This window comes from Gamsiella multidivaricata (genome assembly GCF_025024155.1).
Source record: "Gamsiella multidivaricata strain RSA 2152 chromosome Unknown BC939scaffold_9, whole genome shotgun sequence".
NCBI lineage: Eukaryota > Fungi > Mortierellomycota > Mortierellomycetes > Mortierellales > Mortierellaceae > Gamsiella > Gamsiella multidivaricata.
This window is the reverse complement of record NW_026251717.1, coordinates 352,635-369,148: the sequence shown is the minus strand read 5'-3', so window position 1 is coordinate 369,148 and position 16,514 is coordinate 352,635. Positions and strand designations below refer to the sequence as shown.

Sequence of the window (16,514 nt, the reverse complement as noted above, 5' to 3'; positions counted from 1 at the left end):
CACTCCATAACTTTCCTTTGCCGATTTGAGCTGACAAGTCGTAACAATGGTACACGCACATCCCTTCTATACAGCTATACCTAAACGACATCGCTATCTTTGCTCCTGAAACTTGAAGCTTCGACGCTCGGCGTATCAGTCAAGGCTCAATATGAACCCTCAGATGGCAACGTAATCGAACATATCCTGGGGCTGCTGCCACTTTACTCTTTCTCAGACGGAGATCATCTCTCGAATGGTCGACGCTTACTGCTATTGACCAACAACAACCAACGACCCTGATTCCTTACCCACACAGTCCCTAATGGCAGCGAGATGCTTCTCACGCATGATGGAGACCACACAAAGTTTACAGGCGAACCTTCTGGTCGTTGACGATGGTAAGCGGCTGTGTTGCTTATTGATCAGCAACTGACAACGTCTTTAGGACCGAAACAGGTCAAACCCTTATTTTAGCTCACGCCAACGACACCTGTACGCCCTGGGATTGAGAGGAGTACGCGTTCTATCGATGATCCCCTCAACCTCACGATAGTATCGCTATAATTTCCATCGGTAATCCAAACAATCGACCGGGCATTGAGTAGCAATGCGATTTGGATACAGCGACACAGATGCAGACGTATATGGACACAGTGCACATCGTATATCACCGACCATCTATATACCATATTGACGGACGTATAGTTCCTGATTACATTCCCTAGTAGAATGGACGCACTCAGCTTCGACTCTAGCTATCAGTTCACGCCAACAGTAAGCAAGGATGCTTCCAGTTCATAGGTCTACGCCTTCATGGACGGCTTAACGAATATGAGCTCAGTCTTACGGGCAACAATTCCGAGTATCTTCGATATGCGAGAATATTCAGCGTCAGCGATATTTATCAGTCCATCACACCAACTCCACCAAATTCCGCAAATGGCCCTTTAACATCAGCAGAATCAACTTCAGTTTTCATCGCCGTCCCCTGTGTAGTACTGATAATTATGCTTCCCATCGTCAAGATTACCTATCGGACTGCGCGTGCCTAACAGCGGTAGCAGACTGAGAACTCTTAGGACATGGGATATCCAATTGTACGTAGCATCGTCAGCAAACACTACATAAGCTGCAACACAAACGTTATACGGGGGACGATGCCTGCAAATCGCTTCAAAAATACACATTCCACGGTACCAGCGACATTGACAATGATTGTTACTGGGACAAATGCCCCTGATGTCAGGAAGGTCCGTTTGATCATTTTCCGCCGATGTTTTCCTCATAAACATTATACCGTAACTTATCCTTGGCAACTGTACACAGCTTACCTGGGCTCCACCTTGCCATTTCTATACTTGAACGACGAAATGTTGTTGCGCAGAACCTGACTGCGGTAACCACGGTCGTAGAAACAATTTACGCGCCCACGCTTTTTTCTCTACGGTAATACTGTGTACCTGACTTAGACCTCTCATCGTATCAATCCATACGCGTGCAAGTGCGGTAATTATGGATCATAGTGATTGCGGAGCAAATTCGTGCATTCAGCTACAGTGTCTAGTTCACATGGCGATGTACTATCGTTGACAGCGCCTCCACTTTGTTCACAACTCAATTGAACGTTTTGGGGCGGCGGAACCTAACTCTATTACATTTCAAACCGCGATTGGATTCTACCGCAGTAAATGAACTCGGTACTCCTTATCGGTTTTCTTCGTTTGACTCCCTGGCGTTGGCGATTTGTTGTAGGTTACAAACATTGCTTTATTTGAATCTTTTGGAGTTTTATAACGTCTCGACAATCATCATATGGAAGGAGTGTGCATTTTTTGTGTGCAAGAAAAGACATCGTGTACATGACGAAAAAAAGGTCCGGGATTACAGTCCTTCCGGGCTGCTTGCAAAGGAAGCAGCATGCCAGTATGCAATCGGAAACAGAGAAAACTACATGACCAAAGTAAACGATGGGGAGATGTATAGGTTTAAGAAAGGAGAGCAGTATGCTTAAGCTGCACAGATCCACGGTCGTAATCGAACAACAAAGTGGATTTGATATATGTCTTAATTGGATGAAAAGTACAAGCAAATACGCATTTGTGCATGTAGGCGACAACATGGAGAGGCTGGAACAACAGAGTCCGTCGAGCGCTATAGCCATAAGTGCTTGGCATGTATGGGTGAATTGACAAAGGGGAGATTGAAGAAATCTAGCCCTGCAAAACGAAGGGCTGGCGACGGGTCGTAGTGCGGTTCAATGGGGCAGATCGGATACCGGCCGGTGTAGCTGGAATGGGTGAATATGTAGGGCCTTTGGCGATACCGCCGCGGCTTGAGGTCGAGGCTGGAAAGAGGGTTGAGACACGAAACATGGACGGGTAGGTGACCGTCGTAGACTGTCGGGAGGAGCGCTTCAGATTGAGCAATGGGCTGGAGACCGAGGGAGAGGAGCTCTGCCTGTTTGAGATAGCCATCGTCTTGTCCATTCTGGCGCACTCTTTAGAGCAATAAAGTGCACCAAGGTCGTCGACATGCTTCTCGCAGAAAAGACACCAGTCTGAGTCCATTACGGTAGAGGATGGATAGTGTGGTTGGCTGGGGTTATAAGGCTGGGGAGGAGCGCAAGAGACAAAGTGCGGCAACAGAGAAAGGGGAAGAGGGTCGTTTTATAGGTTTTTCTACGCGATGAGAATGCTGTGACGACCATAGAACGCCATCGAAAAGATGAGCGGGAACAAGAGAGATAAACATCCGCAGGCTGTGTGTGTGAAAAAGAAGCAGGGGCCAGCTCGATTGAACATCCGCGTAAGAGATACACTGAGGTAGACTGACGCGATTTTACGCTCCCGGTCTAGGTGGTCATTTAAAATAGGAAGGCGAAACAAAGGGGCACCTGGGGGTGCTGGGAAAAAAGGCACACCTCGTCCTTAGCCTCAGGCACAGGCATTAGCTCTCTTGATTACTTCTCCATCCTTCAGCTACCTGATCCAATAACACAACAGCATCAACACTAGCAACCCAATTGAGCAGAGCACTCACCTCATAGCATCATGCCGAAAGACCGAAGAATCAATCGCCATCCTCGCTACTACACTCCCCGTATCTGGGGATCATTCGAGTACGAACACAACGGCAGGACTCAGACCATTGAGTTCACCAAGGAAGGCAATGAGCACGGCTCAGGTAGCCGCGGCTATGTCTTTGGCTTTCGACCCGACTGCGATGTCATGTAAGTTTGCGAGAGCATAACATTATAACTAAATGCTCGTTTCTTTTTTTAATAATCCGCTAAACAATTGACAACTAACCTCCGCACACCGTTCTATTTGTTCTCCACACACCTAGCTTGCCAGGCGGCAACTCTGTCAACGATCGGCATTTTGTTGTCTATAGAGAACTGGAGTCGGGCATAGAGTGCGTCCGATTGAGAGACACAAGGTGAGAATCAATACCCATCTTTCCTTTCGTGAAGCAAGTATCCAGTGGCGGAGAAGGTCAGATCGATTAACCGTTTTTCTCTTGATCTACTGTTTTCTCTCCCTCGATATACAGCCCGTGCGGGACACTTGTGAACGATGTTGTCATTGGAATGGGCTGTACGACTCGACTCGAACATGGTGACAGGATCACCTATGTTAGTGAGAAGCCGAAAACTGGCCCGACGAAAGGCAAGAAACGTGAGTGCATCTTCTTGTTGGCAATAGCAAGTCTATTCTATCCTTGATACTGCGCTGACTTATCTATACACAACTCTATCGCTTACAGTCAACGGCGTAGTTTACACATTTATACAAGGCGAACGTGGCCAGGACATGGTACGGCTGTTCGACAGCAATGAGCCAAAAAAAATTTACGTGTCTTATCCGGTCCATCTAACAATCTGCTTCCTTAACAGACATTTGACAGTCAATTTGACATGGCGCGAGCGTCTTTGGGGATCGGAAACACCGCGTCTGTCTTCAAGGCGACGGAAAAGACAACGGGCACTGTGTACGCCGTCAAGGTCGTCAAGGACATGGATGCTGTGAATGTGAAGGTTGCGCTCAGTCTGGAGCGCGAGATAGGGACGCTTATGAGTATCGACCACGTAAATTCATTCTCCATCTGGTATTCGTTCGTCATCACATCGTTTGTGCATGCGCTGATCTTTGACCTCTCTTCCATTTTAGCCGAATCTCCTCCGGATATACAAAGTGTTTAGTGAGGAGCGCAGATGCTGCGTGGTGATGCAGCTGTAAGTACCACTTCATCGTGTGATCGCACATCATATGCTCATATCAAGCTGCACGGCGCATAACGCTTTGAACACTTATCTTGACAACGTATATTCTCCATTTGGTGTGTCGCATATAGGGCGGAGGGGGGCGAGCTCTTTGACGCTGTCAAAGACAGAGGGAGGTTCTCAGAGCCTCTGGCAAGACACGTTTTCCGTCAGCTCCTGAATGGAGTCAAGTACATGCATGACAGGGGAATCGTACATCGTGATTTGAAGCTGGAGAACATCCTTATCACTGACAGGGGAGCCATGACGGTGACGATTTCCGACTTCGGCTTAGCGAACATCGTGAACAGAGGTCGCCTCCTATCAACTGTATGTGGAACCCCGATGTATGGTATGTGAACTGCCACACACTATTTGCATGGATAATTTAGAGGTACCGCACTGTGATAGATGACTCAAACGAAAACCTATCTTTCTTCGATACCGATAGTGGCGCCCGAGGTCCTTCGTAGAAGTCATTACGGAAAGCCCGTGGATATGTGGAGTCTCGGCGTTGTATATTATATCATGCTATGCGGGTTCCCTCCGTTCAGTGGCAAGAGATAAACTGCCTGTATAATCGCGTCTTGCTGGCTTCTAAATTTCAGTTAATTAACATCGTCTGCTTCTCTGCATCTCTATCTCTAGACGACCTTGTACCGCCCAGCTTGAAACATCAAATTCTCAACAACCTTTATACGTTCCCTTCGCCATACTGGGACGACATCAGTGACGAGGCAGTTGACTTAGTTCAGGCCCTGTTGTGCGACGAGCCGGGGAAACGCATCACTGTAGATGATTCTCTCGCCCATGAGTGGATGCAGCTGTCGGTAAGGGGGTCGGATCGCCTGAAGAACTAGATACATCGCTGTTCACTGCTTATCGTAAGCAGCATAGTAATTCTAATTTTCCATTTTGATCTCTGTAGGAATCGCAAGGCTCGAAGCCCATACAAGCCAGAACTGGCGATATGCCAAAGGTCGAGACCATGGTGAAGAGGATCCAGAACGAGCACCTCTTTCGAACAAGAGCACGCTCTCGCACCCAATCCGTGCAATCATCTACATCCATGGGCTCAAACCGATCATTCACAACCATTGCTCTCAATAATCTATCTTCGAGTTCGATGAAGTCTCGGCCTGCCACACCAAGAGCGGTGTTGAGTTCGACAGGAAGTTCTGATGCTACCATGTCCACACCCACGCTTACCTGCCACAGCAGCAGCACTGCTGGCAATGAAGTCCCTCGCAACGAGCCTCGGAGTGCTGCGTCGTCATCATCCTCGTCCACGGAAACGCTGGTGTCTTCAGAGACAGAACAGAAGTAGATGGTAAGCAAGACGACAGACCGCATTGGTCCCTATCTATCATCTCTCTCCCCTTCTGAGAAATTTCGCAATCAGCCCTCTAGCAGACATTAGTCCAAGTGTATACAACCTGGATTTTCTTCGTTTTCCGGTTAGCATAGCTTGCCTAATGTGTATATCTTGTGTTTCAAAAAGCAGAACATCTGTGGCACCTTGCTGTGCACATTGCAACTCCAAGTTAATAAAGTGCACAAACCCCCCTTTTTTTTTTTTTTTATTGACGCCAGATCCCTCCAGACGCGCAGGCGTGCCACAGGCTGCATTGTCCAAGCCTCGGCTTGTACTGTCAGCCGGCCGATAGTTACCTAAAGATAGCTAACAAAAGGCCCCCACTAAACTAATGTAAAATGAGGGACCAATTACCTATGATGCACATTCTGAGTCGCATGGTTTCTAATACTTGAGCCGGGGTCCAAAACCGCTACGTAACCTATCGGACCCGACGGGTCCTCTCCTAGCCAAGATCACGGGCCAATATGAATTTTATCCTCCTTCCTCTCTTCATCTCGTTCAAAACCACCTTTCCCTGGAGATGGTCCACCAAGCGGCTGTCTGCTCTCCTCCTCGCCGCTGTTGTAACCTCCTCTTGGAGCTGTTGTCTCACAAAGCCCTGGGCCTCCCCTCCTACCTGGACCCCGGCTTTCTTCATCCTCACGCATATGCCCTCGGACTTTTCCCATGCCACTGTGGCACTACATCGCTCCTTCCATAGCTCCTCTCGGCCAAAAGCCTCAACTCGTTCTACAAAATGTCCAATCAGGTAAGCCGCGATGCTCTTCGACGTCTTAAAGAGCAGCGCCCAATCCGTTGTCAGGGACTTTGGTACGAGCCCGTGATATATGTCTGTCGTTGTCCAGAGCCTGGTAGGCGGTGCTGCCTGCTGTACGTTTTCTTGACTGCCCACTCCTTCTCCTTCTCCTTCTTCCTCGTGAACATTCTCTCTGTCCTCGTCACCATTGTCCCTGTCTCGCTGCTCCTCCAGCAGCCTTATCCAGTCATCATCCCGCGTATCCACCATCGTTTCCGCTCCCCGAATCTCACGCAGACTCCACCAAAGGGTGTCTAACTCGCACGGGGTAAAACTCAGTTCGGTGCGTGTGAATTGTCGACCATCCTTGATTGCCTCCTCCATGTCACGCAACCACTTTTTCCTCGCCTTATCCACCAAGGTGTATCCAAGACTTAGAACCCCATCAAGTGTCTTTCTCCATTCTTCCTGTCGTCTGTTCTGTGTGGCTCTGCAGACCCAGAGGTGCTGGGTATCCTCCACCATGGTAAGGCACACTTGGCATCTGTCAGTGATATACAGATTCAGCTTCCACCTGTGCATATACTGCATGGTTGGCAGCATACCATGGATTTTCTTGATCCTGTGCAACCGATGGTTGCAATCCGCAAGGCTGGTGAAAAACCCCCCTGGCGGATTTTTCTCATGTACTATAGCAAGGCTGGATCGCCACTCCGCTTCTTCCCACTGCTGAATAAATTGTTTCGTTCGTTGTTGACAAGTCCATGCATGATGGTTTCTGGCTGCAGACTGATGCTTGATCAATTGGCGAATGTCGTCCTCCGCTGGCTGACCACAGAAGGTCGTATGTGTCTTCATACTCGTGAAATACTGTGTGTTCAGTTGCCATGGCCGTCGCCCGCTGTCGTGTGCCTTGTCCGCCAATTCGTCAGCGGCCTCATTTCCAGTATCGCCACTGTGTCATTTAACCCACTGAACATCTACTTTGCTGCCCTGCTGCACGTATACCTCGTAGATCACGGCCCACCAGTTGGCATACGCTGCTCTCAATCGTCGTCGTGGAGTAGCTGTATGTCGATTCTTGACTAACGCCGCAAACTGTTGGACCACTGCTCTATTGTCGATATGAATAATGGCGTTGCGATCCCGGGGACAGCACAGAATTGTCGCGAGCAGACCCACCAGTTCTGCTTTGGTAGATGATGCGTAATCCGTCGTTGTACCACAGATAGCCGTCTGAAACGAGCCGTCGACGCATCTATAGACACTACCGAACGATTGGCTGACTGTGTCCGAGCCAGCGTTCTTCACTGACCCATCCGAATAAAGGACAATTGCCTCCAGCCCAGGCGAGATCCTCCATCGAGTCTCACGGATCGTTCGCCATGTCTCCTGGTCAATATCAACCCATGGGAAACCGAACGTCTGCGCTGGCGGAGCCAAGGACGCGAGCGCTACCGCATCCTGAATGGTATTTGGCTGTGAATCCATGTCCTTGAGTGCTGCTTTTTCCATTTCATGTGCCTTCTGGTCCTCATCCATGCTATTATATTTTTCACGTCGCTGTCGCTGTCTATATTCCTTGAGTCGGACAGCGATATTGTACGTATGCAAAGCATCCTCAGCAGTACGCCTCGCTTGTCTGTCCTCGGTCTCCGTGAGGGGCCCTATCACCTCTCGCAGGATTTCTTGTTGTGGTGGGGGTACAGCTTGTTCAATGCAGCGAGGGCAGTCGCGTGCGCATTTGCTCATCCTGCATCGTTCTGTTGTGTCGCATATTTCACCAGAGTTCACTGCATATTTAGTTTAACAAGTGTACCTCAAGCTCACTATTATATTTAATACAAATAAATACCTAATCGGTGTGGTGTGTGGAGCCACATCTCATTTTGAATCCCAAAATATCTCATGCTGCAATCCACTGGCTGATGAAGCTGCGCCGGTGATCGTCGCCTGTGATCCAGGACTGGAAATCATGAAACTATTGTCTGGATGGCCCTTTGACTCGTTGCTGCTTGCGAAGGAAGGACCGCGACCGCACCTCCAATCCTTCATCCGTAATCTGATCTGTTGAAAAAAGACCAACGCTCGCAAATCCTCGTGCGATTTCTCCTGACGGCTGGGTGCGCCAGTCTATGATGCTCCGTGCTGTCGGAGGGACGCCGAGAGCGTCAGTGTGGTGTATTCACCACATTGTCTTGCTTGTATAAAGCACCCTATTTTCCTTGGATTCACCACCACTCGGTGCCGATCCTTTATGAAGCGCATTGTGCCTCTGGGGCTTTCCCCTATATTCCTAGTCCCCTATATTAGATGCATTAATAGCTATTCCCTAGTATATAGGGCACGATCTGCCACTATTAAAAGGGCATATCGTTTTTCACAGACTTATCGTCCCACATACTTCTCAAGCAGTACCGTATGTTTAATCAGTAAGTTAATAAGGCCCTCTTGCGCCTTCAACCTATATTCCTGCTCTACAGCCTGCAAACGCATCGCGTCGGAGGTGTTAACAGGAACACTGTTTTGAGCATCTTCGGCAGGCAGAGGATGGTGAATCAGGGATCTTGAGATGTCCAGCATCGTTGTTGTTGATGGGGGTCTTTTCGTTGTTCATTTTGTACCGAATTACTGTGTGTAGTGTAGTGCAATCTGTATGCGCGATGTGTATATGATGTGTGCGATGCTTGTGTGAGATGCGTGAAGCGCGTCTTTTTTTGAACGCGTTCGGGCGTGTTATCGGGTTATCGAGTTATACAAAGCAATCATAATAAAGAAATACAGTCAATTCTTTTTTATCCGGACAAAAGGATAGGAAATCTGTCCGGATAACAATTTCGAAGAAATGAATTAAAATGTTATTCAGTCAGATCAATTATTCGGTCACATGAGGTATTTTCAACCCACATAAAAGGAAGGGCAAAAGGGCCGGACAAAAGGACAGATGGGATAGATGGACAAATGGACAATGGACAGACAATCATTCTGATCAACAACACCAACACAGCACCAACATGCCGCCGAAACGCCCTCTCGCCTCAGACAGCAAAGTATTCAAAAAGAAAAAGGATAAACCTACCTCAACAAGTGGACCCTATACACCCTTACAACTCCCCCTCAAGGACGACATGAAAGTCAATTACACCAAAGCCCAACTCGAATCCTTTTACGACTTGCGCGTCCGGAGGTACGAAGATCTCCTACATTGTGCCAGGACCAACGCCCCACATTGCCTGCTCCTGATGCCTGACCCCGGTGTCTATGCCATCTCAATGGCCAGGACATGCTACACTCTTCGTGTCAAGCTCGAACTCGTGGATATCTTCCACTACCTTCAGAAACACCTCACAAAGCCTTTGGTCAAGGACAAAACCCGAATGAAGTCCACAATTACCTATAGGAACTTTGGACTCAACATGGGCATTGATATTGCTCATTCCACGATGTATGACTATATCAGGAACGAGAAAACTATTCGAAAACAGGCGGACCAGCTACCCCTCGATGCCAAGTACATGATCAACCGGAAGAACAGAATGGTAGAGGAGGTTCTGTTTTTATGGCTGCAGGATCAACGGTCAAGGCAAATTCCTATTAATGGAAAGATGGTCATGGAGGCCGCCCAAGTGACATATACCGTTCTTGTCGACGAATACGAGAAGAGCGATACAAGAGACGCTGTCGTTCCCTCCTTCTCCGCCTCGTGGTTTAATGCCTTCAAAAAACGATACCAGATTTCGTACAGTCAGCTGTACGGGGAAGCAGGAGGAGTTGACTTGGTTGCCATCGAACCTGAACTTCGCGACATCCGTGCGGTTTGCGTCAACTACTCACCGGACGATATTTTTAACTGCGACGAGACCGGAGTCTACCTCAAGGAACTTGTCACAAAGTCATACACTATCCCCGAGAAGACAAGCGGATCCAAGCCCAACAGGAGCGCCCGAGTGTCGATTCTTTTTTGTGTCAACGCATCAGGCTCGTCCTTGGTTTTGTCAGAAGACCCGAAAATGTCTGCGTTGAGGCCTTTGCTTATTGGTAAATATACACTCTTGCCATACTACGCTCTTTTTTTCCTAGGTGTTATTTTTGTGGATTGTCTATGTCCACGTTATAACTTAACTATTTTTTTTTTGTTGGTACATTAGCCAAGAGCATGGCTCGAGAGGTGGATGAAGAGGCCAAGGGCAGGATGGAGATACGGAGGAACGGGTCAGGATGGATGAATAGCAACATTTTTATGTCTTGGTTGATCGATCTCGATAAACAGCTCCAGCGACCCACCCTCTTACTCATGGATTCTTGTCCTGCGCATAATAAGGTCGAGAAACCCGATCCTGACTTCAACTATCGCGACAACTGGAAGTTCCTCACAATCCAACGTTTGCCTAAGAATTCAACCTCTATCACGCAACCACTCGACGCCGGCATCATCAGCGTCTTCAAACGAGCGTTATTGGATCTTCTCAGTCGAGAAACAAGCCTTGTCAAGACCTACGACAAAAGCAAGGCAATCAGCAACGGACACGCATGGTCACTTGTTCCGTTCGCATGGAACAAAGTCAAGGCATCAACAGTTCGCAATTGCTTTGCGAAAACTCCTGTTCTCCCGGATGACATGCGCCAGCAACTACGACAGCGACCAACAGCACCCCAGGAACAGCGGGAGAAGATTCAATACTTGCGGCGCAACGATTACAGGGAAGAAGCGCAAGCCTACTTTGAGCACCTAATTGTCGAGGTGAACGAAGCCAATGACTGGAAATGGACCTTCAAACCACAGGGAACAAAGGACGTACAGGATCTTGCCGACGAATCATTAGCTGCCGAACCTGCAGTGAAGGAGGTTGCTATCGAGTTGAACCTGTTACCTGTCTCGAGCCCGTCTTGTCCACGACCATACGATACCGACGAGCGAGCAAGTTCTCCTCTGGCCGAGGACGTCTATGCGAGAGGCATGCAGGTCCTAAAAGAAAGGGCACCAGCACTCGGACTGATGAGCGTTGACGAGTTCAAGGCGACAAGGAGGGTATTGAGCGGTGGATCGGCGGAGGAGGTCAAGCTCAGCAAGGTGTTGAAGGATGTTTTGCGCTCCTATGACAAAGCTGACCATCTGGGAGGACCTGTGGAACAGTTGGAGGTTCAACCAGTCATCCAACCATTGCTTTCAACATTGATGGACAGTGAAACCCTTAATCTCTGCCCCACCAACTCGAGCAAAACCCAATACAGCCTTGACGACGGCAGCAACAACGGGGGATACGTGATGGATGGAAATCAATGTGGTCAAGGAGAGAACGAAGGCAGTGAGGAAAGTGACGAGGAGGTTGACGAGGAGAAGCAGTGGGTGGAGAAAGAATTGTTTGAGAGACAGCGTCAAGGGTATGGAGATGAGGAGGAGGAGGAGGAAGACGAGGAGTTGCTGCTGCATCGTGATCGAGGAGCGGCTATTGCACCCTTTGCTGTAGAGGAAGAACCCACTGCTGACTACAGCAATTACAGCGGCCATGCCGGCGATGAGAGCAACAGTGACAGTGACCACGACAAGAGCAACAACACAATATCAATAACAACAGCAGCAACAGTAGCAAATAACATACCCATCAACGAATATCATTCTTTTTCTTAACCACCTTTTGTCCGGCCCTTTTGCCCTTCCTTTTATGTGGGTTGAAAATACCTCATGTGACCGAATAATTGATCTGACTGAATAACATTTTAATTCATTTCTTCGAAATTGTTATCCGGACAGATTTCCTATCCTTTTGTCCGGATAAAAAAGAATTGACTGTACTCTAAACAATTCAATTATATTTAGAGTCTTGGACAAAAAGTATGGCCCCCAATATTTTTACAATATAACATTATAATTCAATCTCTGAAAGAAGGAGGCCTAAAAAGGAAATTGCATTTCCAACCTCCTTTACTGGAAGAGAGGGCTAGGTCAAGCCTATTGAATTATAATAATTATAATAAAGATATTGGGGTCTCGAATTTTGGCCAGGACTCTAGATATCTTCTTTTTGGCAGGGCTCCATGCAACTTTGGCTTGGTATGTTATTTTATTATATTTCAATTCTTTCAATGTATGCGAGTGAACTCAAGAAGTCGTCAATGCACTATACGGGTTAGGAAGTCTCTCTGGGACTCGCTCACTGCACTGGTTTGTTTAGGTTACATTCAAATTACTATCAAATGTAAATTTGTAAGCGCACGATACTGAACCTTAGTGCATTTGATCTGCAGATAGCAACAACACGGATCCTGGTGATACGCAATTGAGTAGCACCAAGGAGGGGTTGTCAAAAGGATTAATCAATTTGGCAACCCACCTTGTATTACATGGGATTATCACGCTACTTCAGAGTTCCGTTTTTTGTCTTTCCCTTTGGGCTCTTTGTGCATGCGGGCGCCGTAAGGTCCTCTGTGCTATAGACAAGGGATAATATACACAACAAATGCCTTTAAATGACTACGGAGAATATTGCCTCGGGGACCATGTATCTCATGTTCATGTGAGCCTATTAACAAAAGAAAAAACCTCATCGGAATTAGGCGCAGCACTTTGGGCGTCATAGAGCACCCAGTTCATTTGAAATGCTGTCCTATTCAACAAGAAAATCCTTATGGGGAAAGGATCATGCAGCCATGAAGCCTGGCTATGCACTGCTTAGCGCAACTGCCAATTCATAAATTCATAAGAATATCAAGGCATTATGGACTTCATTCCTTGCTGCTGTCCTTGCTGCTGTTCTTGCTGCTATTTTTTAGACCCCTCTTTTCCCCACCACCCCCGCTCCTATAATATCACTGTCCATGATCACACCCGGCCTCCTAATGGTCTTGCTAGTCTTGGTCCGCCACCTCACCCATGATGTTCTCAGTGATGGTAGCCTTAATCTCATGTTCCTCGTCACTGTCAGCCGGCAGATTCTGAGAGTCGATGGACAGGGAAGGGGTGTCTCGAGTGCAGGCGGAGTAGACTGAGCTAGCTTCTGATAAACCTGATATGATGAATGGTGCTCCTTCGTCTATATCACAACAATAGTACAATAGCGTTAGAAGATGTCGAAAGTGCAGGTAGGGTATTGAAGAGGCCTATGGTGCGTGAAAAAATGGTGGACTGGAAGCTCTGATCTCTGTGTTCCTGGTGGGGCTGAACGCAAGATGATGATATATCATTCAAATCTTCTACCATGTTCGCCATTGCATCCTCATTGTAATGGGGTCGACTGGTGAATTTCTGTACGTTCTTGACTCGCTCTGATAATGATATGACCCTCTCGTCCAAATGCTTCTCCATGTTGGCTGTTGCGGTTGCTCATGACCCCGTGCTCTTGACTCGTCCATCCAGATCGTTTGCGAAGTGAATGAGCTTCTCGTCCATCCCTTGCAGTCGCTTGGTAATGGAAGTCAAGTTCTCTGATATCGTTTCGTTAAAAGTCAAGGGGCCGCAACTTGCGTGTTGTCCTGTGGAAGGATGTCGGTGGTAGTGGCCGGTAGATAGCTAGGACAGACGTATAGGTGATACCTAGCATTTGCTCCACTGCTTGCTGCTGCTGCTGTGTCCGCAGTGGCGTTGCCAATTGGTTTTATGCGCGTGTAGCGACGTGAGGAACCTGAAAGACCCGAAGGATCGGAAGAGCTTTTGAATAGCCAAGGATATTTTCGCTGGTGGTCCTGCAGGACGAATTTGCACTCACGAAAGTGCGCTCGTGGGTTCGAGGAGAGGAAAGACTTGTAGGGACATTCATCACTGGTGCACACATAATACATATCATACGTGGGGTCTCTCTCCACATCAACCATGATGTGGGTCGAAGGGTTCACAAACGGGACCTTTGGGGCGGCATGAGAGCGTAGCTTGTGAGCGGCAGTCTGTTTCTCTGTAGGAAGGGAGCAGTTCTTGTAGTCTTTGCACATCGGTCCTGGAGGCATGTTGAGAGTGTGCATGATACAGGACGATTTTGGATGTGGTTCTTAGTGTGAGCGTGGGTGAGTGGCAGGTTTTACTTGCATAATTGGTCAAAGTGAGCGTCTCTAACAACTCTATTTACTATCGTCTTTTTTTGCGGGGATTACGAGGGAGTTACGGGGGCCCTAGAAGGCTTAGCTGCTTGCATGCGTGGTCAAAGTGGGCGTCTCTAGCAACTTTATTTCTTTTTGTCTTTTTTGAACCTTGCGGAAGTTCGTTCCGGATGAGCAACATCCACGATTTTTTCAGAATGCGACGGCAGAGCGTTATAGCTGGCACGTATCGAATAATGATCCGTGCTAGGCGGTCAATGCAATGTCAATCGTAATCTGAAGCTCTGTCAACAACACCCTGCTTCGCTCCAATCGCAGTCATCGGGAGTGCCAACCTACGTTGCAGCGAGGTTTGTTGTTTATTTGGTTGACTTGCTCCGTACCAACAGCTATACTACATTATTTTTGCTCTCCTGCAAAGGCAAACTTTAGTCACCATCAAGAGTTGAGCCCGAGAGTTGGTCCTGCTCCCATGAACATCTGGTCTCTATAAGTGGTGTTCTTGCTGTATGCCCTTCCCCGCATACCTGCAAAAGGTTTATGCTCGGTTAAGTAACTATGGTGTCATCGGTGCTTCGCCCATTTCCTACAATATTCCAGGACACTGTTGGCATCGACCCAGCCAGCATATAAACCCTATCCACACGTAGAACTAGACAGCAGCATTCACACGAATAAGGTCCTCCTTTCTCCCTAGATCGACTCTCTCCGGATACCATCGTTTGCATCAAAGAAATCACGGGTCTGCGGATGAAGGCAAATATCATCTAGTGCAAAAAAATGGTATCCAGCATACTGGGGCACTTTTGGCGATAAGACTGCCTCTTAATTTTCATGGATCAAGGCATTCAGAATAGTAACCAATAAAAATATGCATGGGCTCCTCCGACTTGTTTGGCAGGTCTAGAGCCGGGGGGGGGTTCATCTACCTTACATTTAAAATCACGCTCTAGACAGCGCCTGCGCGCCTGCGCGGACCAAATTTGGGAAAGCTAGACCCGCGGCACATCCTAATTGGAAGGATAACATGGACAGGACCAAAAGACAGACGGCAGAGGATGTAAAAATACAGCTGGACTGACAAACAAGTATCTATGGTCCCCGAGACCAACGAGGCAAGTGTATCCATCTATTTAGAGGACAATCGTTCCCGGTAACAAACCTCAGAAGCACGAAGGTACACATCAATGGCATCCGGCGATTGTGTGCATTTCAGCACGCGATTCAACCGACTTCGAACGGATATCTGCGGAGAAACAGCAGTATAAATCAGTATAAATACCAGCTGCCGTCCCCTGGAAACCGGCTTCTTCTTTGGCCGTCTTCGACCTCACCACCCTACATCGTACCATAGCCCTTCCATTACCGCGTCGTCCTTCTGAATTCCCCCCTCTCCTCCCCTCTCTTACCTCGCTAATTACCCCTCACAGTCTTCTACAGACACTAGTCCCTACCTCTCATTATGAAAATCACCGCCATCCTTTCCGCCCTTGCTGCGGCCACCCTCGTCTCGGCCGGCAAGTTCCACTCCCTCAAGCCTGGAAAGACCAACATCATCAACAACGCCTTCATTATCGAATACCACGATGGTGTCAAGCACTCGGATGCCCATGACGCCCTCAAGTCCCACAAGGTCAACTACAAGGTCCGCAACGAGTACAACGTCTTCAACGGAGCCGCCATCACTGTCGATTCCCAGCATGATGGCCGCGCTCTTTCCATGATCCCTGGAGTCAAGAATGTCTGGCACATCTCGCTCTACGACATGCCCAAGGTTGAGAGCCCCAACACGAAGCCCAATGATGCCTCTGCGACCTCGGATCACCGCATGACTGGTGTCGATGTCTTGCACAGCAAGTACAATTTGACTGGAAAGGGCGTCAAGATCGGTGTCATCGATACAGGTATCGACTACAAGCACCCTGCCTTCGCTGCTGCTGGTGCTGATGCTGGATGCTTCGCTCTCAATGGCAAGAACTGCCGTGTCAGGTATGGTTGGGACTTTGTCGGTGATGACTACACTGGATCCAACGCTCCCAACCCCGACAGTGATCCCATGGACTGCCTTGGACATGGTTCTCACGTCGCCGGTATCATTGGTGGAAATGCCCTGAACATCAAGGTCTCGC

General features: G+C 48.3%; 5 protein-coding genes across 5 annotated transcripts; 3 read left to right on the top strand and 2 right to left on the bottom strand.

The window, feature by feature from the left end:
• Positions 1 to 1,764: 1,764 nt before the first annotated feature.
• Positions 1,765 to 2,900, bottom strand: BC939DRAFT_440651 (uncharacterized protein). Its single transcript, XM_051554103.1, has one exon. The coding sequence runs from the start codon at positions 2,547 to 2,549 to the stop codon at positions 2,193 to 2,195; it is 357 nt and encodes a 118-aa protein (XP_051415876.1). The 5' UTR covers positions 2,550 to 2,900; the 3' UTR covers positions 1,765 to 2,192.
• On the top strand, positions 2,901 to 5,810 carry BC939DRAFT_440648 (kinase-like domain-containing protein). The gene is made up of 10 exons (XM_051554102.1): positions 2,901 to 3,211; positions 3,328 to 3,420; positions 3,535 to 3,659; positions 3,748 to 3,797; positions 3,878 to 4,069; positions 4,152 to 4,216; positions 4,336 to 4,595; positions 4,695 to 4,799; positions 4,892 to 5,073; positions 5,172 to 5,810. The coding sequence occupies exons 1-10, from the start codon at positions 3,033 to 3,035 to the stop codon at positions 5,568 to 5,570; spliced, it is 1,650 nt and encodes a 549-aa protein (XP_051415875.1). The 5' UTR covers positions 2,901 to 3,032; the 3' UTR covers positions 5,571 to 5,810.
• A 2,804-nt stretch (positions 5,811 to 8,614) lies between these two features.
• Positions 8,615 to 9,152, top strand: BC939DRAFT_440618 (uncharacterized protein; the record flags this gene model as incomplete). Its single annotated transcript, XM_051554101.1, has 2 exons — positions 8,615 to 8,661; positions 8,776 to 9,152. 2 exons carry the CDS (start codon positions 8,615 to 8,617, stop codon positions 8,885 to 8,887), a joined length of 159 nt encoding a protein of 52 aa, XP_051415874.1. The 3' UTR covers positions 8,888 to 9,152.
• A 1,535-nt stretch (positions 9,153 to 10,687) lies between these two features.
• BC939DRAFT_440616 (uncharacterized protein) lies at positions 10,688 to 12,151 on the top strand. Its single transcript, XM_051554100.1, has one exon. It carries the CDS (start codon positions 10,976 to 10,978, stop codon positions 11,984 to 11,986), a length of 1,011 nt encoding a protein of 336 aa, XP_051415873.1. The 5' UTR covers positions 10,688 to 10,975; the 3' UTR covers positions 11,987 to 12,151.
• Positions 12,152 to 13,203: 1,052 nt separating this feature from the next.
• BC939DRAFT_499917 (uncharacterized protein) lies at positions 13,204 to 14,295 on the bottom strand (the record flags this gene model as incomplete). Its single annotated transcript, XM_051559994.1, has 3 exons — positions 13,204 to 13,388; positions 13,607 to 13,779; positions 13,889 to 14,295. 3 exons carry the CDS (start codon positions 14,293 to 14,295, stop codon positions 13,204 to 13,206), a joined length of 765 nt encoding a protein of 254 aa, XP_051415872.1.
• Between the last annotated feature and the right edge of the window lie 2,219 nt (positions 14,296 to 16,514).